The 25,740-nt window shown below is 48.1% G+C and overlaps 1 protein-coding gene across 1 annotated transcript in view; it reads left to right on the top strand.

Moving 5' to 3' along the window:
- PAPPA (pappalysin 1) overlaps positions 1-25,482 on the top strand; it is a 179,217-nt gene extending 153,735 nt beyond the window's left edge. Inside the window, exons 20-22 of the mRNA XM_083875991.1 lie at positions 6,400-6,471; positions 10,642-10,740; positions 21,631-25,482. Of these exons, the coding sequence (XP_083732117.1) occupies positions 6,400-6,471; positions 10,642-10,740; positions 21,631-21,738 (279 nt within the window). The 3' untranslated portion in view covers positions 21,739-25,482. The remainder of the gene's footprint in view (positions 1-6,399; positions 6,472-10,641; positions 10,741-21,630) is intronic.
- Positions 25,483-25,740: the final 258 nt, after the last annotated feature.

Raw genomic sequence — 25,740 nt, forward strand, 5'->3', positions numbered from 1 at the left:
TTCTCTCTGTGTTTTCCAAGTGAAAGTCAGTTCAAGGTAAAGGCCTCACATCAGTGGGGTTTGCTCTGGAAATGGGATCCATGCCACAGGAAGATGTGACGGGCAGCCAGTGAAAGGGCACTGGCCAGGCTTTATTTTCTTCCTCCCGTTCCGTATTTTGCATTCTTTGGGTGGCAGGGCTGGATTTTTCTGTGCCGCTTCTGGATGACAAAAGAAGCTGATACAGAGGGTTTTTCATTTCCCGACCCCGTGGAGCTGGCTGAGCGCTCCCCCCTCCGCTCCACCCGCATGGGAGAGCTGCCTGCTCAGCACAGCCCCTTCCAGAGGTCACCAATTCTCCCTCCTGCCTGCTGCAAACGCACAGCCAGCATTAACTGCTCACAGCTCCCCGTCCTGAGCGTCCTCCAGCACACACCAGTGCCGGCGTGCCCTGATGGAGATGTGCACACCCATGTGCAGTGCCTTGCACACACACACACACTCAGCCCCGCTGGCAGCAAACAGCTGCTGGGTGTCACGCCCACATTTGAGTGCCAGTGGGGGACACACTCACCTAACTCTTCCTGGAAACCCTCACGTTCCTACAAACAAACCAGGTGTTTGTGGCTTTATGGTATTTCTGCAGGTGTGGAAGTCTAGCTGGACACGCTCGAGCATGTGGTGGAAGACGGTGGCACATCAGGTGTCACCAGGGTGCAAGTCACTGGTGGTGCTTGAGCAAACACCTCTGGATTTTACATACTTGGTCCTGGCTTTGCAGGAGTCTGTTTTACACACCTGAATTCCATTAAGAAGGAGAACAAGCAGCCAACACAGCCTCAGCATGTCCTGAGCAGCTTTGACAGTCTATTTGCTTCTCTACATGCCTAAATGTGCGCCCAGGGCTTGGATTTTTTTGAAATCTGGCCTTGGCTGTGGGTAGCAAGTGGCTCCAGAACTCTCCACCACTTTGAACTTCACAGTTTCACACAGAGCAAGAGAATAAATCTGGGAAAGGAGGGGGAAACTGAAGTCCAGAGAATATGACAAGCTCATAATGTCCTTCCCAGTTTCCCGTTCACTCCAGACTCTGAGGTTCTGTGAGTGCCTTAAGCTGAGGCTTTGCCAAGTTTCTGGCATGAAACATAAAGAAAACCCCTATCTCTGTATGAGGGGCAATTTCTCACTGGCCCTTTCCTGAGTGCCAGACTTTAAAGTGGTTTGTAATTCATGGGGAAATAAAGTGACAGCTTCCCTCCCGTTCTCTCTGCACTCCTTCACTTATTGATGCGGGTCCATGGAGGGAGCTGTAACGAGTTTTATACCTGCAGGTCTCTGGAGGGCTCATTAGGCAGCAGGGAAAACATAGAGTAGTAAAGGGGGAGACAAGGGGAGTGAGGGATGGAGGAGAAATCATGGTTTCCAGGAGCACAGTGGTAAATAAGCCCTTTTTTTTCCCCTGATGGTGAAGATCTTGCAAGAGCTTTAGGTCCTGAGCAGATACAAGTTCCACTCCACAAATGCTTTGTAACTAGAGGGTGAGATTAGGGCTGGAAAACTTGTGTTGGGAGGGAAAATGTGCCAGAAAGGATTAAAAAATAATAAATCCATAATTAAAAAAATTGGTAGCTGTAAAACATCCATCTTATCCAACTCTGCAGATAAGGGGATGTCACCCATGGGGAGCCACTGGGAGAAACTCTGCTTCTGGTGTGAGTGGGGACGCCCTGGAGAGATGGGACTGGGATGCCTTGGGGGAAGGTCCCCATGGCAATGTGTTATATATCATTAATAACCCGTGTCTCTGTTTATGGCCAGTGACAGCTTTGCTGTTGTGCCATATGAGCACAGGGAGCAGCTGGTTGCATTTACACGGCGAGTCTTTGTGCATCTCAGAGTACTTGAATGACGCAAAGGAAACACTTTTTGTTGCTTTAGTTTCAGGCACAAGTAAAGTACAAATTAGGGCAGGATGGGAAGGAGATAAAGGCAGGGCTGATCTGTGGTGCTTACCTTTGAGGGGATGGGGACAGAGAAAACACAGGGAGAGCTGACAAGAAAAAATAAATAATTTGTCTGCAGCAGCTCAGGCAACATCTGTTATGGAAGCAAAATGGAAAGAAGGAACTATCCCTTCTCTGAGGGTTGTTTAGAGCAGAGCTGTGCAAATCATTTGACTTTTCGGTTCACTCAAAGTTCTCTTAAATTGAAAAAAAAAATTCCTAATCAAAGGGACTCTTTTGTTATTGTGATTTTTGGTGAACCAAAAAATTGGAAGAAAAAACATGTTGGTTTGAACATAACGTAGCATTTCATTTCCAAGAAGGTTTTGTAAACTTTTTGTTTAGTGAAAACTAAAGAAAAAACAAAAACACAACAAAAACTCAGAAATTAAATGTCCTCTCAAACAATAAACAACAACAGATATTTCATTTCACAAAATGTCTAAATATTTCTGTGTTTTTCAGAATTGGTTTAGGTTGAGTTGCTTTGTTGGGTCTGAAACAGTTTGCTGAAATCAGTATAAGCTCACAGCGTCTTCCAAATCCGTACTTTCAGCAAGAAAAAAAAAAATCACCTGAAATCTTCCGTGCCTCTGTTCTGCTGTGGGATGTGCTCAGAGCAGCCAGTGCTGTCCCCACGATTTTCCCTTCACTGTGTGTGGCACACGAGCTGCTGAAGACACCGATGGATAGAGCTGCCAAGACTTGACTGTGCAGGCAGTGGGGAGAAAAAAGGGAAATATCTCTGAGAGACAGCTTGACAGCTCTTTCCCATTGACTGCAGAGAAACAGAGCAGACACCTCATTTCTTAGGTTGTCTGAACTTGGGTTCTTGCCTTAGTGCTGACTAGGGACAGGCCAAGGAGTGTGCAGGCATGTGCATGCCTGGGAGAGCCTTCAAAGGGTCTGCATGTCCCAGCTCTGCTGGGCTGAGCGTGGCCACGGCCCTTCTTCCCATGCGGGCTGCAAGCCCTGGGATTAAAAATGTCCAGAACTCGTTAGTAGGAATGCTTCTTAAATATTCCCCTAGTCACTTAAGCTTTGCGCTTTTCCTCCTTCCTCCTCTTCTCTGTCGTTTTGTTTTGTTTTGTTTTGTTTTGTGTGGTGGTTTTTTATGCTGTTGTTGTGCTTTTGTTGTTTGGGGTTTTTGGGGAGGATTTTGGGGGGATTTTTTTTTTTTTTTTTTTTTTTTTTTTTTTTTTTTTTTTTTTTGGTTTTGGCTGTTTTTGGTGGGTTTTTTTGAGAGTTTCGTGCTCATTTTGCAGCAGGGAAACTGAGTCACGGAACCGTCATGTGGTGCAGCCAGCTCCACTCCTGGGAAGGCAGGAGATCCCATTCCATCTGTAGCTACAGGAGGAGGCAGCCCCCAGGTCCCCTTTCCTGGCAGCAGTGGCTGATCCCATCACACATAAAGCCCGCTGTTAATTTTCCTGTTCCTTTAGTGCCTGAGGAGGGAGTCAGCTGAGAGCAGGAGATGCCAGTCCCTGGGCTCCAGCCCGGGGGGATACTTGACCCATCTAAGGGTGGAGGAAAGCTCTCCACCGGCCTCTCTGGGGGAAACCCGATCGCCTCTGCAGCCCGCAAAGGGTTGACATCATTGTGCTAGTCCCACCACGGGAGGGAATAGCCGGCACCGGAGGCACTGGGTCTTCCTCCACGAGGAGAAAATGACAGCTCGGTTTGCTCCCTTGGCTCTTTGTTGCCTACTGTGAGAGAGCAGCCCGGCTCCCTCTCCCTGCACAGCAGATGGAGTCCCAGCCACCCTCCGCAGATGTGGCAGGGTGGCGTTCCTGGGCTGGGGACAGCACCGCAGTGAACCCGCCCGGCTGCACAGCTGTGCTGCAGGAGCCGGGCAGGAGGGGAGAGTCGGGGCCAGCAGGGCAGCAGATGTCACCACGGGGCCCTGGGGCACGGGGCAGCACGGGGAAGGGACGGGGCTCCCAGGGACAGTGGCCAGATGGGCTTTATTCCCCAGGCACCAGCTGGCATGTGGCGGGTGTGGGGCTTCCATACAGCTCTTTCCACACCCTTTGTTGGCATTCTGAGCCAACCTGTGTGTGCACACTGATTCCATCAGATCGTGCTCACCTTCACCCATCCTCGCTTGCTCTCTACACATTTGTTTATCTCAGATGCCCATGCAGCACCCCGTGGTACCTGCATGCCTGTTTGCACTGCAGGAGGCAGTAATCCCAATAATTCCCAATTTCTTGGTTTTCTATCCCCTCTACTCACATCCTCCCTCCCAGCGCACCGCACACAGCACAGCAGCAGCCTGAGGGTACAAACAGGCTGGGTGGTAGGAAATGAGGGCTTGGAAAACCAGAAATAAGAGTCAGGACTATGGCCTAGGGTGCTTCCCTCTGCTTCCAGCTCCAGGGATGTTAGCAGGGTTGAATTCAGCTCTAGTGGTGTCCGCTAGCAAAGGATGATCCAAGGGGAGCACAAAATAACTGGTTGGCAGGTGCCACTCCAGAGGAATGGGAATGTCCCACTGACCCAGTGATTAACCTGGCACCTGGCTTTCCTGTGCTGTGGGGAGCAACCTAGGGCTGCATTCCCATTTCCTGGAGGGTGCCAGCCCAAGGATGTGCTTGGGATTGAGGGTGACCTTGAGTGAGCACTGTCTCAGCAGAGACTTCACCTCCCATCCGTTCCTTTAAGGGAGGTGCTGGTGTTTTAATACTTGAAGGGTCAGGAAAACAGTCAGTGAATCCTCTGCAAGGGATTGCTCCCACTGGAAAGCTCCTTTCTGAAGAGCCTGGTTCAGGGCTATTTGGTTTCTTTTGTTCACCCTGCAGGCTCACACACTCACACAGAGTGTGAGGTTTTGTAAATATTGATGCTTCTTACCAGGGGAATGTGAGGTGCTCTTTGGAAGTGCACTTCTTCCACTTATTGTCTGCTGGCCTTGGATACAGGAGACAAACTCCTGAGTTTTTCCACTTTGTTCTAATTCTTGGGTTCAAATGCTCTTGAACTGCTTCCTTTACTCCCCCCTGCTCCCGCTCTGTTGACTGGCCTTGTTTATTTTCAGACCTAGAAAAGTTTCCTTTCTTTCCCCTCTGAAGTGCAATAAACAGAAGGGGGTGGAGAGTGGTGGGGGGAAGAAAAACCCTCACCATTTGTGGCAGGCGACAGCCTGGAAATCTCCAGCTGTCTGTCAAGAGCGTGCCGGGGGAACGCGTGACACTGTGGGGCCCCCGCACCTTGCAGCCTCCCTGCCTCTCTCCCAGGGGATAAACAACATCCTCCCCTCCCCAGCCACTGCTCACACAGACAGGCCCTGTTGAGAGGCAGGTGGGGCAGGCTGGGCTTGACTAATAGTGGAAAATCCAAGAGCATCGGAAAGATAAACAGCGCGAGTCAGATAGTATAAAAGTCCTTTTCTCTAGCACCCGCCAGGTAAGCCTCAGATGACAGAAACTGTAAAAACAGGCTGAGGTTCCCCTGCAGATGGATTAAATTAGCCCTCAGATGAGCAGTGGAAGGGATGGCTTGTGCCTTGGGTCTTCCCAAATGTTAATCCCTTCCTTCCCCAGGCCTCCATCCAACCCCAACCGCACACTTCAGGTGAGTGCCTGTGTGTTCATCTTGCTCAACTGGACACTGTAGTGCTTCTTCATCCATGGGCAATAACCCCAAAGGAGCATTGTGCCCTGTGTCCTGCTGGATGGATGGGAGTCCCATCTCCATGATGTCCACTGACCAGCCAAAGTTTTCATCCACTATTTAAATCTAGGTGTCCATGTCTGTGGCTGCCCTGGCTGGGTCATTGTCTATGAGGCTGATTATAATTTTTGCCCAAAACTGAGTGTACAACTCTTTTCTATAGACAGAGTTGGTAGAGAAATTATTATAAAGCTCAAAAAATGTAGCAGAAGATGCTGTCCTCTCTGGGGTTATTCTGAAGGTGTATGGTGGGAGGTGCTTTTATGAAGGATGGTGCTAAAATACATCTGAAAATCCACCTTTAGCTGCTTCCATCTTCAAGAAGCAAAGGTATGATGGGCAGTGAAAGAAAGCAATGCTTGGCAGCACCAAAGAAATCCCTAAATTAATTCCTAGAATGACTCCCCCCTACTCAAGAGCAGAAGTGGACCTGTGCTTTTGCCTTTCCCTGCCACGTTCCCCTCCATGAGTGAAATATTGGACATGACATTTTAGGAGAACCTCAAATATTATTTTAATCTCAAATGCTCTGTTATTGCAAGTGTCAAGTCCAACACTTCTTGTAAATACCTGGAGGACAGCCAGGTCCTGAGAACACAAGAGGTGTTAGGAACTGAACTTCATTGGTTAAGTAGTGGAGAGCCACAGGAGCCAGCACACTGACTTTCTGTACACTGATTTCTTTGTCTTAACCTGTTGCTTTTTTTAATTTTTTTTTTTTTAATTTTTTATTTCTTCCCTCCAGAGTGTTGTCTGCACAGCAGGACTCAAGTGGTACCCTCACCCTTCCCTGATTCATTGTGTTAAAGGCTGTGAGGTGAGTTTGGCTTTAACTCAGGTGGTCTATGGTGACTCTCCTAAATCTTACAGTAACAATCACTGCCAGGCACGTGGGCTGTAAATTCTGGTTTTCAAGTGGGGCAGGCAGGATTTTGCCCTGACCACCCTATCACACAGACTGATCGCCTCTGTTGGTTCTGACACTCAGTAGGGAAATTGGTGGTTTTCCCAGAGATGATGGTTGGTGACTCTCACAGGAGTTAAATGATCAAGCAGCTCAAAAACATTGGTTGACCAAAAGAATTTCCCAGAATCTGTGAGTTTCTGGGAAGTTGCAAAAGCCTTCTCTTGTTTTTCCTTGATCTTGACTTATTTGAGGGACAATTCTTTCTGAGGCCAACTAAGCTTTGGGCATTGGTGTGGGCAGAGAAAGTTTAGGAAAGCCAGAGATGATACCACTGGGTGGACAGAACAGCTGGACAGTGAGCAAATCACACCTCCCTCCACTGGCTACCTCTGTCTAAACCAGAAAAGAATAATCAGAAACATGCAGTTACATTTCAGGCGTGATAAGCTTTTAGAGTCTTGCAAGTTACTTGAATAAAGTAATTATTTTGAAGGACGTTGTTTCAGCCAGCAGCAATTTTTGAAATGTCTGAGAAGACTGAAGATGCTTCTGGTGGTTAAACAGGGCTGGAGCACCTCTGTGTGGGTCATGGCACTTGTGTGGTTTCCATCATGCCACCCCTTGAGTATCTCACCCACATCAAGAAGTCAATCCTTGTGGTACCTCTGGAAGGTTGGGAAGCTCCATGCCCATTTTAGAAATGAGCTATCTCCCAGGCAGAGGCACAGATGGTGATGGGCAGTGGCAGAGCTGTGTCTTCCCTCCACCTCTCCTGACTTTCTGCCACACTGACCAGGCTCTCAGCACCCACTAACCCAAGCACACTGAAATTATTTGCCCAAACTCTCAGAACATGAGACTGAATTCCTGAATAGGACACAAAGCTCCAGACCACACTGCTGTGGGATGTGATTTGTCTTGAAGTGAAAGACAGGTTTCCTTCGCATACAAATGTTGGGCCCAAGAGGGTAATAACTCTCCAACAATGTAATAGTTTCTGTCTAGCTGTTCCCTAAATGAAAAGCATTCTGCTGTCAGTGCTCTGAATGTCATAAGCTGTCTCACGCATCGCATTCATGCAGGCTGGCTGGGTGCCCCCATTCTCCAAAGAGAGCTGAAATAACATCCAGCCACCATTAAAAATTGCCATTCAGGTGCTGATGCACCACTGGGTATCCGTCCTCCTGCTGTTTAAGGATAGTTGTTACTGAGACAAACTTTGCAATGATGTAATAATTTACCAGAAGCCATTATTACTGACATCCTTCTCCTCAGCATTTTCCTCCCTTCCATCACTGCTAATTGCCTGCATCAACAGGAACTTTTCTTCTTTTCAACATTCATTCAGCAGTGTCGCTGCATCGTAATCCATCATCTGGGAAGGCTTTGCCCAGACAATTGATAATGGCCTCTAGCAGCATTTGCAGAGCATGATGCTTCCAGGATCCACGGATGGGCCAGAGCTTGGCATTAAGGTTTCAGAAGAAATGCCATCTTCACCAAGCTTTTTTTTTTTTTCCCCCATGTCTGTGGAAACAGAGACTAATAAGCCAGTAGGTCAATAATGCTGGGCCATTAAGCTGATACAGCCCCTAATGTATGGACATCCTGAGCATTAGGGAGGCTTCCCTGAACAGGAGGCTCTAAGTGGGGCATTATTTGGCTCTTGGTCATCGCAGTGGGAGCCCCGGCAGCTGCTGCAATGTGATTTTTTGTCGCTCCCTAGTGGCAGGAACAGAGGCTTATGAGTCAGCCCCGTTCGTGTCTGCACCTAACTTGGGTGTTTCCGTAGCAAATGGATTACCTGTACTGTCCTCCAAAAATATCAGAGCAGTAAGACATGCATGAAGAGCAACAGAGACCTCGCCCTCCACAGCCAGGCCACCAGGGTCTCCCGAGTAAAGATTTTGGTCCCAAATCAGAATAGATGCTTTTTGTCCCATTCTTCTCCTCTAAAGGACTGGCTTGTCGACTCTGTGCCAGAGCAAATTCTTCCACGAGTTTCTTTATGGATTTTCCAGCATTCATAGGTGTAGGATACAGGCATAGGGATGGAAATTTAAAGTCAAGATTTCCCATCAAGTAGGCACAGCCAGGCAACACAAGAGAAACATGGAGAAGGCTGCAGAATTTCCTGTGAGGTTGAGCAAAGTTCACGGTTTTAAATGTGACCAGGTTGGCCTCAAAATATCTCTCCATCTATTTATAAATCATTCCCTTTTAACTCTTAGAATATTAATTAAATTGGAAGGAGGCTTGCAAGTCAAAGTCTTTGCCTGTATAAATAAATCAATATCTGTGGAAATCAGTGGAGTTGAGACAGTTTAGAGGGACAGGAGCCTCACACTGTAACTCTGATTTCCTGGTCAACATTTGCAGTATCTGCACATAATTAAAGTGACACTCAACCAGTCTGTCCCCTCCTGGTAGTCCTGCTGTGGTCTGATATTGCCATCATTGCCTGGGTTTCCTCTACCTGATAGAAATATTTAAATTTGCAGCCCATCAGCAGTGAAAGTGTGCATTTGCCCCGCTCCATTGAGTTCATTTCAGTTCTGATGAGTGTGGCCATGGCGAGCTCTGGGGAGAGCACGGAGAGCTCCCATTCAGGCTTCTTCAGGTATCCATCATCTGGGACACTCTGGGTCTGAAATTGCTGCAAAATCCTCCCAGGAAACCTCCCCAAGCCATCCTGCCTGCTCTGCAATGATGTCTTCTTGCAGGAGAGTCCCTGGTGTGTTTTTTCTCAGTGCAGAATAAGTGAATTTTCCAATGAGCAGATGAAATGGGAATGGCCTCATGAGCCTGTGTGTGTGAGGAGAGTTACAGAGATATGACTGTGCTCTCTGCTGATCATCCATTTTTCTGAGCTTTCATTTCTTTCTGGGATTTTCATAGCTGGCATGGGCCTTTTTTACTGTCAGGTACAGCTTAGACTTCCAAGGAAGACTTCTATACTTGCAGACCAAGAGGGCTTCAGTGTGTGATGAAAGATTTCAGGTCTTTCCTCCAGAATCATGGTTATTATTCAGGCCCTATGCAGTGATCACATTGTCCAGCCTAATGGCCACATTTTCTTTTTCAAGGTGATGTATGAGTTTTACTTAACAGCCCTCCACAATGTCCCTCTGAATAATTGCCATTATCCCAGCTCTGAGCTGTGCAGTGGAGGGAGATCACGAGCCTTGGCCAAGGTCCCATGCAGTCACTGCTGTTCAGAGAACAGGAGAACATGGTCCCTGTGCTGAGCTCAGACCTCTTCCATTCCTCTTGGTGATTTGTTTTGTGCCCCTGTTGATGACACATGTTGTGTAGTCAGGAGAACTGTGGTGAAAAGCTCAGCTATTAAAAGCAAGCCCATTTTGCTGCAATACATAACCTTCTTCTTATCCCACACAGTTTAGGAAGGTTAGCTTAAAATTATCAAAGGTGCCACAATTTTAGATGCCTGGATGCTGTCTCTGGGCCTAGTCAAATTAATATTCCTGAAGCATCCTCTTATGTGGGATGTGAAGAGCCAACAAGGGCTCATTTCCCTTCCATCTACTGTCCTTTTTTTCCTGTCTGTTTTGAAGGGAAAGGGGAATAATTATCTCATGCTTTTCAGGGCAGCTGGTATGTTACAAACTGTATGGCTCCTTCAAATCTTTGTGGTTTTCTTCTGAAATATGGTTTCAGGATTATAGAATCATAGAATGGTTTGTGTTGGAAGGGGCCGTAACATCATCCACATCTCACCCCCTGCCATGGGCAGGGACAACTTCCACTGTCCCAGGTTATCCAAGCCCTGTCCAGCCTGGAGATCCAGGGGCAGCCACAGCTTCTCTGTGCCAGGGAAGGATTTCTTCTAGACATTTCCCTTCTTTCAATCTGAAGCCATTTCCCCCTGTCACTGCAGTTCCTGATGAACTGTCCCTCTCCAGCTTCCCTGTATCCCCTCCAGACACTGGAAGGTGCTGTGAGGTCTCCACACAACCTTCTCTTCTCCAGCTATCACTTTCTCACCCTGTCTCCACAAGGAAGAGGTTCATTTTACCCATGTCCATACTCTCAGCCTTTTCCTGCTTTTTCCTTTTTCAGCCTTTCATGGGGGACAACTACTGTGACTCCATCAACAACAGAGCCTTCTGCAACTACGATGGTGGGGACTGCTGCGCCTCAACAGTCAAGACCAAAAAGGTAGGGATGCCCCTTCCTCTTTTCATGGGAATTCCTTGTTGAGTGCTGCTTTGTGCCTGGGAAAAAAAAAAAAAAAAAAAAAAAAAAAAAAAAAAAAAAAAAAAAAAAGAGGTCTGAGGTCTCAGAAGGACCTTCAGCCGAGGCATCATCTCACCATAGGTACTGAGTTCTTGCTGGTTCATTTGTCATCCATCCTCAAGGCTTCGAAGGGGAACTAAGGGTTAGAAGTAATTAGGAAAATAGGAGAGAATAAAAAGAAAGCATTGTTGTGGATCTGTTCTTTGATCCATGTGTACCCACGTGTGCCTGGCTTGCTGCTGACTGTCCCATCCCAGAGTGGGACAGAGAAGAATGTGAAGCAGGGCTAGGTGGAGATGTCAAATATTTTCTGCAAGGAGACCACACAGACCAGAGCCTTGCAAAAAGAGCCAAGCTAGTGACATAGATCTATAAAATAATTATTTAAGGTAGGGAGGATGCTTAAGGAAAGTAAAATCCACTGTTTTATCACTCAGCAATGAGGGGGTGAAGTGGTAATTTCCTGGAAGCAGGATCCACACAGACAAAAGAACATCCTCATTGGCACAGTGTGTGTTTGAGTAATAGGATGCGTTGCCTCAGAGTATTATTAAGAACAAAAATATATTTGAAGTCAAAAAAAGAACAGGCCTATTTGTAGAGCTTTGCTCCATCAGTGGCTATTAGACACTGTGATCTGGATGCAGTTTCTGGCTGAGGAATATTTGAGCCCTTGGCTGTTTGAGCCTGGGGAAGAGTCTCTCCACACACATCCCCCTTTTTTCTGCTTCTTTAGCACACATATCTGAGCACTGATAGGGACAGTGACTGGAGTGATAGAGCTTGTGGCTTGGAGCAGTACAACATTTTGTAGGTTTCTAACAAAGAGGGATTTGGAACTAGGTTCCTCCCGAAAAATAAAGCAAATTTTATCCTCTGCCAGGTGAATATTTTACCTTATCTCTCAGATTTGTGTGCAGAACAGAATGAAAAATCCGGCTATGTTAAGTATCTGATACATATTAATAAATAATAATAAAACCTGAGGGAGCTTGGGCTTGGCATATGACACCATCCATGTCACCCAGCTGAGGAAGGAGGTCCTCTCTGCAGGGGAGCCAGCTTTGGCTGGAAACTCTTTTCTTTGGTTCAGCAGTGTGGGCTGTCTGGTCCATCTGGGAACACTGGGGAATGGAAATGGACCTGCCCTGGCAAGTGGAAGGAGTTAAATTCTCCTCCAGGGGAAAATTCAGGGGAAGAGGTAATTTCCCTAGCTGTGCTCTTTTTGGACAAATATTCCCCTCTGTTGTGTTGCTCCTTTTGGAGAAGTCCTGGGAGCCACATGCAGGGAAGCCTAGGCAGGGGAGCTCCTCTGTTCCCCATGGGTGGAATAGGGCATGGAGACCCCAAAAGCAGCTCCCTGCTGAAACAACCACTGAAGAGATGAGCAGGATGACAGACAGTGGCTCATCTTCACTTGTCTCCAAGAAGAGATTCCTATCTTTGGCTGATTTTCCATCTCCTTGGGAGGAGCAGCCCAACAGCAGCACAGCTTGCTCACTGACCTCCCAACAGCCGGGAGGGCAGAGCTGGAAGTGCCCGGTAGCTCAGCATGGTGTAGGTCTTCTCCTCCCAAAACAGCCTGCCTGGGAAACTTTATCTCACTGCCTGCAGGCTGGAGAGCAGGCGATGAAAAATCCCAAGCAGTGTCAGAAGAAGGAGAGCGAGGTGCCTGGGAGGGGACCGACCCAAACCAGCCCCATCAAGACAGGAGCTAATGGCACAACACAAGGGATGTGAGAGCTGAATTGGGGGTGGGGAGGAGGGATAGGATTAAGGTTTGGGAGCAGAATTTATTGCTGGGCAGGGAGTTGAGACCAAGTGGGATCTGCACAGAGTTGTGAACACTTACCAGCCAGGCGACTCACGCTCAAAATATCTGCTGCTGCCCTGCCACCCAGAAACCAAGTGACCTCCCAAGGAGGGGAAGCACTTTGTAGCCCAGTGGGTTACTGCTTTCTGTGCTAAAACTGCTCCATGCAAAGGGCAAATGGTCAGAGACGGGCAGCTGGTCACACCTCTGATGGATTTTCCCCATGGGAGGGGGAAGTTTTGTAGCTTTTGGAGATAAGTCTGCTTTCACAGATTTCCCTGGGAGCTGGGTGGTTGTGAGTGGGGAATTAAACTTGCCCTAGCTGACAGTTTAGAACCCCTCATCATCCACACAGTTGGAAGGCTGAGCCATGGAGCCCATCACATCCCTGGCTTGCATTCAGCTCCCAAGATCTCCCCCTCTCTCCCAAAACACCAACAACATCCCAGGAGCTGAACGAGACGCCTGGGAGAAGTGAGGAAAACCACCTTCTCCTTGGATCTTCCACACTAAGAGCAAGACGCTAAGTCCCAGTTTATTACATTTATAGGGTAAGAGGGGGAATAATAACCCAGCCAGGGGGGCTGTGGGGTCATAGTCAAGGAGGCAGCGGGAGAACCTCGCTCCTGCAAAGCGGCTGCCGACACCTGCGGCAGCAGCCGTGGGGCCGTGGGGCTTGGCTCTCCCAGCTATTTTCCCATCTGAGGCCTTTGACTGAGACCAGATTTCAGGCCAGGCTGTTCAAATACAGCCCTCCCTTTGAAGAGGTTTATGAGTGGAGCATTACAGGAGATATTCCAAAGGGAAAAACAATGAAAGGTGAGAGAAAAGGGAGCTGAATAAAAATACTCCGCATACCAAATCCTTCCAGCACAGTTTGCCACCTACTTAAAAAGGCACAGTTTTAAAATACACATTGGGTGTAAAAGCCAAAAACCTGGAGGAGACATAGGGAGGGGCGAGTCCAGTCTGTTAATTCCAATACCAGATGAGGATGTATTTTCATATGGTTGTAGAGAGAGTGAGACACATGAAAGAGACTGCTTTGCTCCTTTTCTTTCAGGGTTACATATTATGTGGCAGATGTGTCAGTCTTTTAAAGCCCCTGCAAGTTTGCCCGTAAATGTCTAACATTTATGCAACACCTGTTTTTCTCCCAAAATGTCACAGGACATTTTAAAAGCTTTAGATTTATCATCTTTTCCCCGCAGCAGCCATTGCTGAGGTGACACATGGTTCACATTTAAGAGAACATAGCAACTCCACACATTATTTTGGGAAAGGGCTGAAGATTAACATTGCACCATGTGAAGATTCAGGAGTTAACAGTCGAGTCAGAGCTGGCTTCAGATCTTTAGTGTCCGCAAACTGTCAAGACTTAAGTTTCACTGCAGTCCCACTACCCTCCCAAACACACTTTGGACTGCACACAGTGCTGTGAACAGGCTGCCTGAAAGCAAAATGCTTCAACCCAAGTTCACTTTAAATCCAAGCCCTCTTACTTAATGTGAGATTTTGCACGCTCCTGTTTTGTTGCCCTGAAAATGCACAAGGGACTTCCATGCTTATCCCATGTTTTTTTTTTCCCTCTGCATTTGAGCATTAGCAGTGAATGACCTTGTGGATTCCGTCAGCAAGTGGGGAATGGAGCAGTGTGACTTATCTGACCAAACACCGACTAATCAGCACTGCTGCTTAGATAGGAAATAATGAGTATTTGCCCTGAACTGCTCACAATCAGGCTGGAGAGCTTAAAAGAAATCATTAAAGGCCTCTTTTGAATGCTGCAAGTGGCAACAAATAAATTCAGTCATAATCCGGGCATAAATTTGAGGCAAGTGCAGTCGGAAAGCAGGAAAAAAAAAGAGACATTCATCAGCTTAATTATTTGTAGTGTGCTAATTGATGAGCGTCGCCCTGCAGTGGGCGAGAAGCCAGGGCTGGCACAGGGACTGGTGCCACCCAAGGAACAGGGACACAGGCAGGCTGTGTGGAGAGCAGGGGGCTGATGGCAGATCTGGTGCTGGGGCAGAGGACTGCTCACAGCCTGCCCTGTGCATGACCCAGGAGCAGCTCTGAGAGACAGGAAGGCCAACCTCCAAGGGAGAGAAAGCTTCTGTTGTGTATCTGGAGGGGATAAAGTCTTCCGTGAAGGACAAAGCAAAATCCCATCCTCTTTTAATCTTCCTCCCCTCCTGACCCAGCACAGGTTGCCAGCTCCCTTCTGCCTGGCTGCTCTAGGAAGCTGCTTCTTGCTTTGTACCCTGCTGCAGATAAAAGAAGACACTATTTTCTAAAACATTACATACGTGACACTGCCAGAGTGAGGGAAATAAATAACCTGGGCATAACTGGCTGTCTCTGAGCTCTTGGCCGCCTGTGAGGAGCTCGTGGGGTGTGCAGCACTGCTGGGAGAGGCTCTGGCTGTTTCCTCTGATTCATTTCAGGAAATCTTCTCTCCAGTAACTGTCTCCTCCACTTCTTTTCTTCCCCTTCCCTTTTATAAGTTTTCCCTAGACAAGACTGTCTAGAAAGGCCTCGCAGAAATCAGAAATTCTTTTTTCAGGCTTTGCTTACGTACTTTGTTCCAGACTCGGATCGTAGATTTGCCTGGTTGAAGGTCCTGCAGTCTGGTCCCTGTAGATTTAAATGCACTGAATTTGCTGCTTTAAAATTCCCTCAACTTCAACCATTATAAGGGTGAACTTTCATCTCTCTTTCCTCTCTGCCTTTCCTTTTTGTCGCAGATGGGATAAACCTACAACTCCCATGAGAAAAACCTGCCTCACTCAGTTATCACTCAGGTTCTCCTTCAACTGCTTTGCCCCATAGCACTTGGTAAAAAAAAAAAAAAAAAACAGAGAAAAATTGTCCTGTCCCTTCAACCTCTTGACATTTCTGTCCAACACCTTGGAGAGGAAAACCAGCAAGTGCCTTGGCGGAAAACAAATGAGGACTTGTGGTAGATAGAGGGCTGTGTGGGATTCATCCAAAGCTTTGCTTATCTAAAAGATAGGCCCAGTTATCAAAACCTCTTCAGAGACTTTATGGCCGAGAATTCAAGGTCTAAAGAAAGGAGCTTTGAACTGAGGGGCTGCTGTTGGCTCCAGCAGGGATTTCCAGAGGCTGTCCCTGTCTCCCCAGGAAGGAGGGGAATGAGTCTGCACTCCTACCGCTAAGCCAACAGAAATAACCACTTCTTGGTATTTTGGAGAAATAAGCACCTTCTCCCAGCTCCCTGACTGCAACACAGACCTGTCTTAGGCAATTTCAGATCTTTCTCCATTGCCACAACGTGGTTTTGAGGCCATTAGAAGCTTAAGTGACCACCCCAGCTGCGGAAATCCTGTTTATCCAGAAGAACTGATGCTCCTGCCACGATGCTGCTCCTAACTACTCGCCTGTCCCCAGCCGGGTGTGTTTGCCAGCTCTATAATTAGCCAGAGAGATAGAATGAATGGTGGGTGAGCAGGGAGGAAGGCAGGATACAATGCTGAGTGTTGCTTCATGCCTCTGGAAGTGTCTGAGTGCTCCAAGCACGTGGGTTCTCCCCGATGTGTGGGCGAACTCACTTCCCCAGCAGCCCTCGGTCACAGGCTCAGTGGCTGTAGCTGTTTGCCATGCGAGAGGAGCGTTTCCAGTCAGGGTTGGTTGGGATGGGAGCTTATTTTGGGGCTCAGAGCTTGGTTTCATAATCCTTCAGGGAGGCTTTCCAGGCGTCAATAAATTAAAAGCAGTGATGGTAGTAGCACATGTTGCCTATCCTGAGAGAACTGTTCTTGGCTTCAAGGGACATGGGGCTTCCCACAACATACGGCATTCCCAGGGGATGTGCTGGTGGAGGGTGTTTGCTTTGCTATCCGACCTCACTTCATTAGCAAGTGTTACAAAAAACAGCGAACAAACCTTCCCCGCTCCACCGCCAGCTATTTGGCCTCTGGGTGGTCTGGCTCCTATTAAATCTTTGGTGATTATTTAGACTAATTACATTCATGTTTGCACAATCGGTAGCACGAGAGTAGGAAGCACAGCTGATTGCTGAGCAACTGAGCTCCGTGTGGTTTGGCAGACGGGCTCCCTGGCTGTGCTCGGCGGGGCAGGCGGGGATGCGGGATCCATGCGGGCTGGGCTTCCCCGGGAATCCCCGCTGGCTTCGGGCCATCCTGCTCCCACTGGTTCTGCTGAGGCTGCTCCCAATTTGCACACGAGGGAGAGAGCAGAGCATCTGTCGGGTTCAGCTGAGCCGCGTTCTCGGTACGCCGCCGCTGCTGGTTTCACTGGGGGAAAGTTCAGTTTATGGTGGGGTAGTTAACAAAAATTCAAGCTTTTAGAACTGCTTGTGCTGCGTGGAGAGGAGGTTTCCTGCCAGCTTTGTCTTCCCAGGCCCTCTGGAGCAGTGCCCTAGGTGTGAACCCACATACCAACTCTCAGAGCTAAAAGGGGGCTCGCTCTTGTTCCGTTATCTCGAACTGGTGACCTCAATGCTGAAAACCACTGGGAAGACCCTTCCAAGATGCTTTTTTATCCCACAAGGGCCTTGTCAGGGAACAGAATAGTCCCTGGTGTTTGAGCTGGGGGGCTCTGGGGAGGCACAGGGCTGTGACACTCAGCACAGGCTGCCACACTTATCTCCCAGGCCACACTGCCCGCCGAGGCTCTGCCTGCAGCAGGGCCTCCACAGCCCCAGCGAAGCCTGTCTGGGAGATTTCGCAAACACTTCAGGGCTGAAATCTAACAACAGCCTGTTTCCCAACACTTTGCAGCCCTCCTCCCCTGCTTCCCCCTCCCCGGGCCCGATCCTGCCTGCCTTGGTGCTGCTGAGAGCCAACCCCAGGCACGGGCAGAAGGCACAGCCAGGTCAGCCTGATACCAGACTCTGTGAGGGACAAGCTTACAGCCTTTGCAGAGCTGTTTTCCATCCCTCCCTGTACCTGTCTGGGATTTCTCCTGTCAACATTCCCACCAGTTCCCTACAGACTGGCCTTTCTCAGCAGGGATCTGCCTTGGGATGTCACCAGCCTCTTCAGATAGGTGCATGTAGCAAGGAGTTATGACCTCTCACTCCTTCCATGACCTGCATCCTAGCTCTGCATTACTCTGTCGCATTGTTGTCTTTGTTCCCACAGTTGGGAGCATGGCATCCAGGACAAATCTAGCCCTGTTTCTAAGAGGCAGATTGAGTTTTAGCCAAGGTCTCATCAGTCAGTGTGGGAGAGGATGCTTAGGGGTCTCACGCCTTGGTGGAGAGGGGAGTCTGAGGCCGTGCATTGTGCAGCAATGGTGGTGAGTTGGTTGAGGTGTTTTGGATCCCCCATGAGTTACACCTGGGTGTCTGTGCCATCCTCCTGCCCATCCTGTGAGCCCACACCTGCTGCCCTTGCTCCTCTAGGTTCAGAGCAGGATGTGTCATGTCCTGCACGCTCCAGGTGACAGGAATGATGGAGGTTGTGTCTCTTTTCTCTTGATGATGGATAGTCTGTGGTCCAGTGTGGTTCTGGCGTGACTCACATTCCCCTTGAGCGCTGTTGATCCAGTGCCATGACTGTTCTGGATCATCTCCAAGAGCTTGTGTGTAGGTGTGTGGAGCTGTGTTCTTCACTTATGTCTTTTTCAATCTATTTTAGCTGGTCTGAGAATACAGTATCTTGCATTACTTTATCAAGTTTCCAAGACAGGACGTTTGATAATTAATTTTTAGCTTTTTCTTCTCACCCTCCTAGACATTTTCTGGGTTTTCTGCATGGGGAGATGGACATAGGTGAAATGCAGGACTTGGTGATCTGGAGGAAGAGGAGCTGACTCCTTACTCCTGGCTCTACAATTGGTCTATCTGCAAATTTTCAATGCAGGTCGTGTATTCTGGTAATGAGTTGGGCTTTCACAGACCTATTTAAAAAGAAAAGAGGCAGTTAATCTCAGAGTATGTATATCTGGGCTCCACACCTAAATGGGCTATCATTCAGTGAAAGGCTCAGCATTTATTATTTCTAGCACATCCAGCAGCTCTATTTCATGGCTGTGTACTCCAGAGGCTGTCACTGTGTGAGCCCAAGGCCACAGACACTTCTTCTTCTGAGGGGTTTTACAGTTTCCCTGAGCTGGGTATTTCAGGCAGTCCCAGCAGATTCTGTGTGTGGGTTAAATTCCCCAAATACCTATGGAAATCAGGTCCTTGGGGAACTCAAACGTGTATTTGTTGTAAATGCTGTTTAAAGTGGAAAACCCTGTATTACTGCTAAGTTTTTGGAGAGTTTTGTCATGTCTAATATGACTGTGGCTGTGCTCATTACCCATAGAAATCTCTGCCTTTTCACATAATAGAAAACTGATCTCTGGCACTCACTGCCGTAAGACAAAACAATTCATCTATCTGGACAATAGCACTGTAAAAATCGAATTGCATAAAAAGCCTCCGTAAGGGACATAAAGTGAATAAGACTGATCTGATTGGGAAGAAACCCTTCTCCATCAGGCTACCAACTGCTGGGAACTGCTGCTGAGCCACAAAACTCTCTGCTCTGGGGGCCACAGTTCTGCCTTGGAGAAAGCTTCTGCTCTTCTATCCATGACCACTGTTGGGAGACAATAAACAGCCAGATATTTCTTCTCGAGTTGCTCCATCTCCCCAGGAATTGGCTGTAATGCAGCAGCAATCCCATCCCGTACGTGCACCTTTTCAGGTTGCTCCAGGGCTGAGCACAGCCTGTGAGAAAGCAAAGAGGAAAACAAGGGATTCACGAGGAGAAATGGGAGGAGAGGGAATCGAGGAGGTAGAGAGGGAATCAAGGAGGTAGAGGGTGCTTAAGGCAAAATCAAACTCATGGCAGTTTGGGTGTCTAAGGCTGCTGTTTCAGCAGAGAGTAAGTGAGGGGAATATGAGCTGGTGGTTTGGAGACAGAGCCCTGCAGGGCTTTCTCTCCTGGCTCTGATGTTCCCACAGGTGAAATGGGAACATGTTTGGGACCTCTGTGCCTGCAACACATCCTGCTAGAGCCTAGACAGCAGCAGAGACAAAGTGCAGTATGCTGTCACCACTAATTTCAGACACTTTACTGAAATGCTTGAATTGGTTGTGTGGTTGACCTGTGTTCAGTGCAAAGTGTGGATCCATCTTCCCTGTCTCTCCTCTGAATGAAGGGGCCACTTAATCGCCTTTGTCAGGATGTTACAGGCAAACACAGGGAATCCAGGCCAGGGAGAGGAAAAAGCTTGATCAAGACAAATGAAAGAATCAAGTTCCCAGGTCTCGCCTCCAACCAGTAGCTTCATTGTACATTGGGGAGGATTTTTTAAGTCAAAATCATTGCCAAATCCAGATTGAACTGAATGATTCAGGATAAAAAAAATGAAAATAGAGGAAAACTCCAGGCGTACTTAAATGTTTTGTTTGAGCATTTTCTAAGTGAAACAAGTTTTTATTTCAAGACATAACTTTTGCCTGCGAAATAGTCTTTTTTATTTGTTTGTCTTGAAGGGAAAGGTCAAACCTGAAACTTAGCAGATAATCTAAACCAAAATGTTTCCTTCTACACTGAACAGAAAAACTCATTTTTTTTATTTTGCATGTATCTTTTCGTTTTCTTTTCCAGTGTTTTAACTCAATCATTAAACAATCCCTCCTCAGCCTCCTCCCCAAACCCCATTGTTTGCAGACTTCTCTGTTTTCCTATCTAAGAATATTCATAACACTGTGATACGAGACAGTCCTGCTCGGGCTGGCTTCTGTTGGATCAAGTGACCTTTAAGCTCCTATTGTTTTCTGCATTTTATAAACTTATTCAGTTGCCAGTTGTTTGGATTCATTCGCTTCTAACTTTTTGGACTCTTTCTTCTCTTTGCAATCTCCATACTTGCGTAATTGTAGATTTAGATTATTCACTGGTTATTGAGTTCATAAGTCACCGAGGCCATGGCTTGATGAAGAGTCATCACCCTCTTCCACCTGGAGGGTCAGGTCTTCTGTGAATGGAGTCAAAAGCAAGGGGAGGAGGCTCTCCAAGTCCTGATCTGGTGATGAACATTGGCTATTTAGTGTCTCTGTCAGCATGTCTCTGCCTTAGGCTCCCCATTTGTGAAATAAAGCTCCACACCCCTCCTTCCCAAATTGTGTGCGTCAGGAGAAAGGCATCCTGGAGAGGGACAGGCAGGGACTCGTGTGGAAGACCTAGATGGAGATGACAGCACAATGCTGGGTCTGCATTCCTAGATGGGCTGCAGGTGATGCATAGGGAACAGGCAGAGCCGGGTGTCGTAGCCTGGAGGAAAGTGTTTGTGAAAGGGAGAGTGAACGTGTGGCAGCAGAGCCAGGGGGAGCAGACAGAGCGTGTGCAGCCCGCTCTGGGAACATTGGAACAGGCTGTGGCACTGCCTTGGAAGGAGTGTGAAGGAGGGGAATGAGGTCATTTGTTCAGTCTGTGCAGATGGGAGAAATTCTTGGGAACTCACATCAGGGCAAGAGAGACACTTGTCCCACTGCCTTTTCTGCAGGTAAGTACTGTGATGCAATAGGCCCAATAGCCAGGCATTTCAGGCTATTGTTTCAGCTCCTTCCCACGCTTCTCCAGAGGGGTCACAGGGAGATGACAGATGGTGCATGCAGCAGTCTCCCACTGCATTCCTCTGCTGTGCCTCAGTGCCTGTTAGCTGCATCCCCTGGCCTCAAACACCAGAGGTGTTCAGAGAAGTCTCTGCTGGACTCCAGCTTCACTGATCTGGGAGACAGTGCTTGGTTCTGCTCCTGAGGAACTGAACTGAAGAACATTCATAGTTAAGTAGACAAATGGACTTAAATAAAGCAGCAGCACCCAAACTACAGACCCTTAGGAACCTCAGTGCAGCACTGGCTCAGCACTAACATAAATAATTCCCTGTAAAAAACAACATGGTGAAGATTGCAGCTGATCTCTGAAGATTTCACCCCAGAGATCTTTTCTAGTTCTCCAGGCTGTTGTAGATGTGTTCCTTCCTTCATGCCTTTGTGTTTTTGGCTTCTTTCCCAGGTGACACCGTTTCCTATGTCCTGTGACCTACAAGGAGAGTGTGCTTGCCGGGACCCCAACGCCCAAGAGCACAACCAGAAAGATCTCCGTGGCTTCAGTCTTGGGTAAAGCCAAGTGACGTGGAAAGGAGGACCACACTGCTCAAGGCAGGCTAGGAGAGACACCACATCCCTTTTGGTATCGTTTTTAACATTTAGCTGCTCAACTGGATGGCATTTCTGCACCAGGGACCCATAGAATTCAACCAGTCTGCCTTTAATTTTTGTCCAAGGAGAACTCAAAGTAGGGGTTTATGTATTAATTATATCTTAAATAGTGATGATGAGAAAAAAAACAAACCCAAGAGTCAAGTCAAGATGACTTTCATGTATCGAAACAGCATGTTATGCCCACCTAATTTGAACAGTTCATATCTAGATTCAAGGCGAGAAACAAACTATTTATGTACACATATTTATAGAAATAAGTAGAGAAAGAGAGAGAGAAAGAGTGAGAGATTATGATCAACGCAAAAAACACTTCCCCCTCCCCAGCACTCACAACTCAGACCGTTTGTGGAAGAGGCTGAGCTCTTGGAGGACTCCAAGCTGAGCCTTTTCTGATGCTGAATGCCAAGGTATCGCATGCTCGGGGCACTGTGGTTGGGGTGGGATCTCCACAGGGCTGGGCCTCTTGGCAAGTGGCTTGCCAGGCACCCAGCCAGCTCGAGATGTGGGATGCATCTGCTCCTCACAGGAATGCTACTTCCAGCCAGGCAGCTCAGCAGACTGCAGTGTCCTTTCTGTACAGCTCCTCCTTCTCCCCCCTGCCCTCAAAAGAGCCAACAAAAAGCCCCCTTGTAGGCTGCAGGGCTTCTGGGACATTTCTGTGTGGAGCTGGGCAGGTGGTCCTGTGGTGGAGTGAGGGAGTGGAGGGTCTAAGGACTGGCTTTGAGGAACATGGATGATTGATTGCTTCTGAGGAGCACAGAGAGGGGAACTCGCGCCCGCACTTGTCATTTGAGCATGTCTGCTGCTGCTACTCCTGCTGCTAATGTCCCATACAAATAGTTTCCTTACTGTGTCAGGACAGGGTGAAAAAACAACCCCATGCAACCAAACAGTCTGCCTTAAAGCTTACCTACAACCTGCCTTTCAAACCCTCTGGTCTCTTCCTCAGCATTGGGGCAAGAAAACAGGACACCAGCCAGCCAAAAGGGATCTGCTTTCTGGTCTCCACCCTGCCAAGTGGTTCTCTAGGCCTCCTCCTCCCCACTTTTAGGGTGATCTGAAACTGCTTTGTGCTCCTGTTTTCTCAGGAGGGGGGAAAAGGAGGAGGAAACACCTGCCATGACAAAGGCCCATAGGAGACAGTATTAGAATTTTGGCCATATTTGTCAGTATTAAGCTGCCAGGTCAGTTGGTTGGACACTCGGGATAAACCAGGAGTCTAGCTGTTTGTAATCTTCCAGAAAGAAGGGCATTAGCTGCAGCAGACCTCACACTTCCCTTTCATCCTCCTGCTTCAGCCCAGAGGGAAACCTGTGCCAGACCCTTGGTGATTCCCTTCCTCACAGGGTTCATTACATTGAGTCACTGAGATACCCAGGGTATCCAGTGCTGCTGCTACAGCCCATCCCAGGGAAATCCCAGAGATCTTTCCAGTGTGGCTTGGGCATGTGTCTGCTGCTCCAAGCTCCTGCTAGGAAGAACACACATCCAAAAGAGCATGCTTCCCAGTGTTAAGTTTGTTTGTTCCTTGGGACTGTCGTGACTTGCACAATCTACTGGGTAAAGAGAAAAATATTTTTTCCAACTCCCACTGTAGGCACTGGAGCAAGGCAGAAGGGTGAGGGAAGGGGTCATTTAGCTCATAGAGATGGATGTAAAAATGATTTGGATAACTAGAAATGGAAAAATTATAGAATAATAGGTGCAAGGAGCCAGGTTCTTGTTACCCACTGTTGGAGTTGTTTCTATTGGAATGAACCAGAGAAGAATCTTGAGAACAAAAGTAGAGGCCTGGAGAGGTGATTGTCATTAAGAAGGCAAGGAGCTCTCTGTTGTGAAGCTCCAGCTATTCCTAGAGAAGGCCTGGCCATGGGAGCTGTGTGGATGGCTCTGCCCCCTCTGCGCAGGGGTGTTCTGGAAAGGAAGGTGCAGTGGGATCAGGGTTCCTGCCATGGACTTAGACTGAACATCCCCCAGTTTAGAGAGAAGTGCCATAAGCTTCCACTTTTCCCCCTTGCCTTCTGATGAATATGGGAAGTACATAACTGTGCAAAGTTTGCTTCTTCCTTCGGGTCCGTTTTCCCTGCCCTGTTTTGTTGGCAGTTTATTCGTGAGCCACCCAGCCTACCAGAAGAGCTCACAACCTCAAAAGCCTTTCAGACTGACAACACTTCATGTCCTCAATGCCTGAGGCATCTTGGCATGATTTCCCCTCTCCATCCCACCTGGGTTTCATCCCAGCAGGGAGCCTCAGTTCATCTCCTGAGTGCATCCTGAAAATGCCCTTCCCAGTGCAGAGCTCAGCATGGAGGAGATTTCCCATCTGATTTTCCCACTTGGACAGTGCGCAGGAGAGACAGGTCTGTACAGACATTATTGCCACTTGCTGCTGTGGGCTCACAGGAGCTCAAGGCCAGCTAAGCCCCTCTGGCCAGCCAGGGCCAACTCCTGCTTGCTGAGCTGGAGACCTCAGCTCGAGGGAGACAGTGGCTTCTCACCAGCACAGCCTCACTCCTCAGCTTCCCTCCTGCAGTTCTGGTGTGCCCCAACTCCCTTTCCCATCAGCAGGCTTTCCATGCTGCTATTTCATTATTTTTTTAACTACTATCTTGGCACTGTCCATCTCCTCCAGTAGGGCTGATAGGATCTGGAGTGGAAAAAGGTTCTGCTCGGAGTCATAAATCCAATGATTTGGATTGGTTTTTTTTTTTTTTTTTTTTTTTTTTTTTTTCCCATTAGGGCAAATCCCCTCTGCGTCTTCAGGTGCTGTGCCAAGCACCCAGAGAGGGGAGCTGTGGGGAATGGACACAGGCTCAGGTCTTGTCCCCTGTGCTCCCAACCTTGGGCAAGGCCAGCTGGATCCTCACATCATCTACCACTGTATGGGCCCCAAATGCCCAGCGGAGTCCTAGGAAAGACTCTTCCAGACTGTGGTGGTCAGTGGGTGGAAGGTGAGAGGGACATCAACCACCACCTCCACCCACCGAGGCAGTGGCATAGGACCAGAGGTTTGGGGGAAGAGAAGAGAGTGCTCATGCTGGTGAAATTTAGCTGCTCATCAAGTCCAGTTCACATTAGTGCCAAGATCTTCTCTGTCACAGATAGTGAGCCAGGGCTGCACCTTATATGGGGCCGCCAGGCTGTAGGGGATGTCCATGGCCAGCAGGAGGGAAAGCTGGAGCAGAAAGCAGTGAATGGTGCATGGTGGGGTGGGAAACTCCAATCAGCTGCTACCCCTCTCCCTCCCCACCCTCTCGCAGACAGGCTGAGCTGGTGTCCTCCTGCTTTTCTTGCATCTTCCGCTGTCCCCCCCAGGCTGAGAAAGGAGGATGGCACCAGAGGATTCTTGGAATCGGGTTCCAGCTACCTCCCTTCCAGTTTCAGTTTCACTTGGTTGTAACTGTCGGTTTGTTCTAGGTTTTACCTGTGTCTAAGAAAAAAAAAAAAAAAGAAAAAAAAAAAAGGGAAAAAAAGAAAAAAAAAAAGTGAGAAAAAAGAAAGCCCCATAGCCAACAGAAGTTTCTTGCTGCAAGTGATTCAAGTAGGGAAAAAAAAAATAACATGTGAGGCTTTACAGAGAGGAATAGGAGAGAAATAAAGAAAACAACAAAAACCCATAAAAATGGAGAAAAGAAAAAGAAAACCCGCATAATCCAAATCCAAGAAGAGCAAAGCCTATTTTTGTGTGTTTGAAAGGAAAACACCTATTCTGCCAGCTGAGTAGAGAGCTAGATACTAAGTGTAGATTTCCCTAGAAGTACCGTGAGGTTTTATAACATTGTCTGGTTTTGTTTTCTTCGTGTGTTGTGATAAGTCCAGGAACTAAGGCTAAGGGGTTATCCCCTGGTATATTGTTGTTTGTGGGGGGAGGGAGGGGGTGGAGTTTGTTATTATTTTTTTT

This window comes from Zosterops lateralis (genome assembly GCF_965231275.1).
Source record: "Zosterops lateralis genome assembly, chromosome: 20".
NCBI classification, from domain to species: Eukaryota; Metazoa; Chordata; class Aves; order Passeriformes; family Zosteropidae; genus Zosterops; species Zosterops lateralis.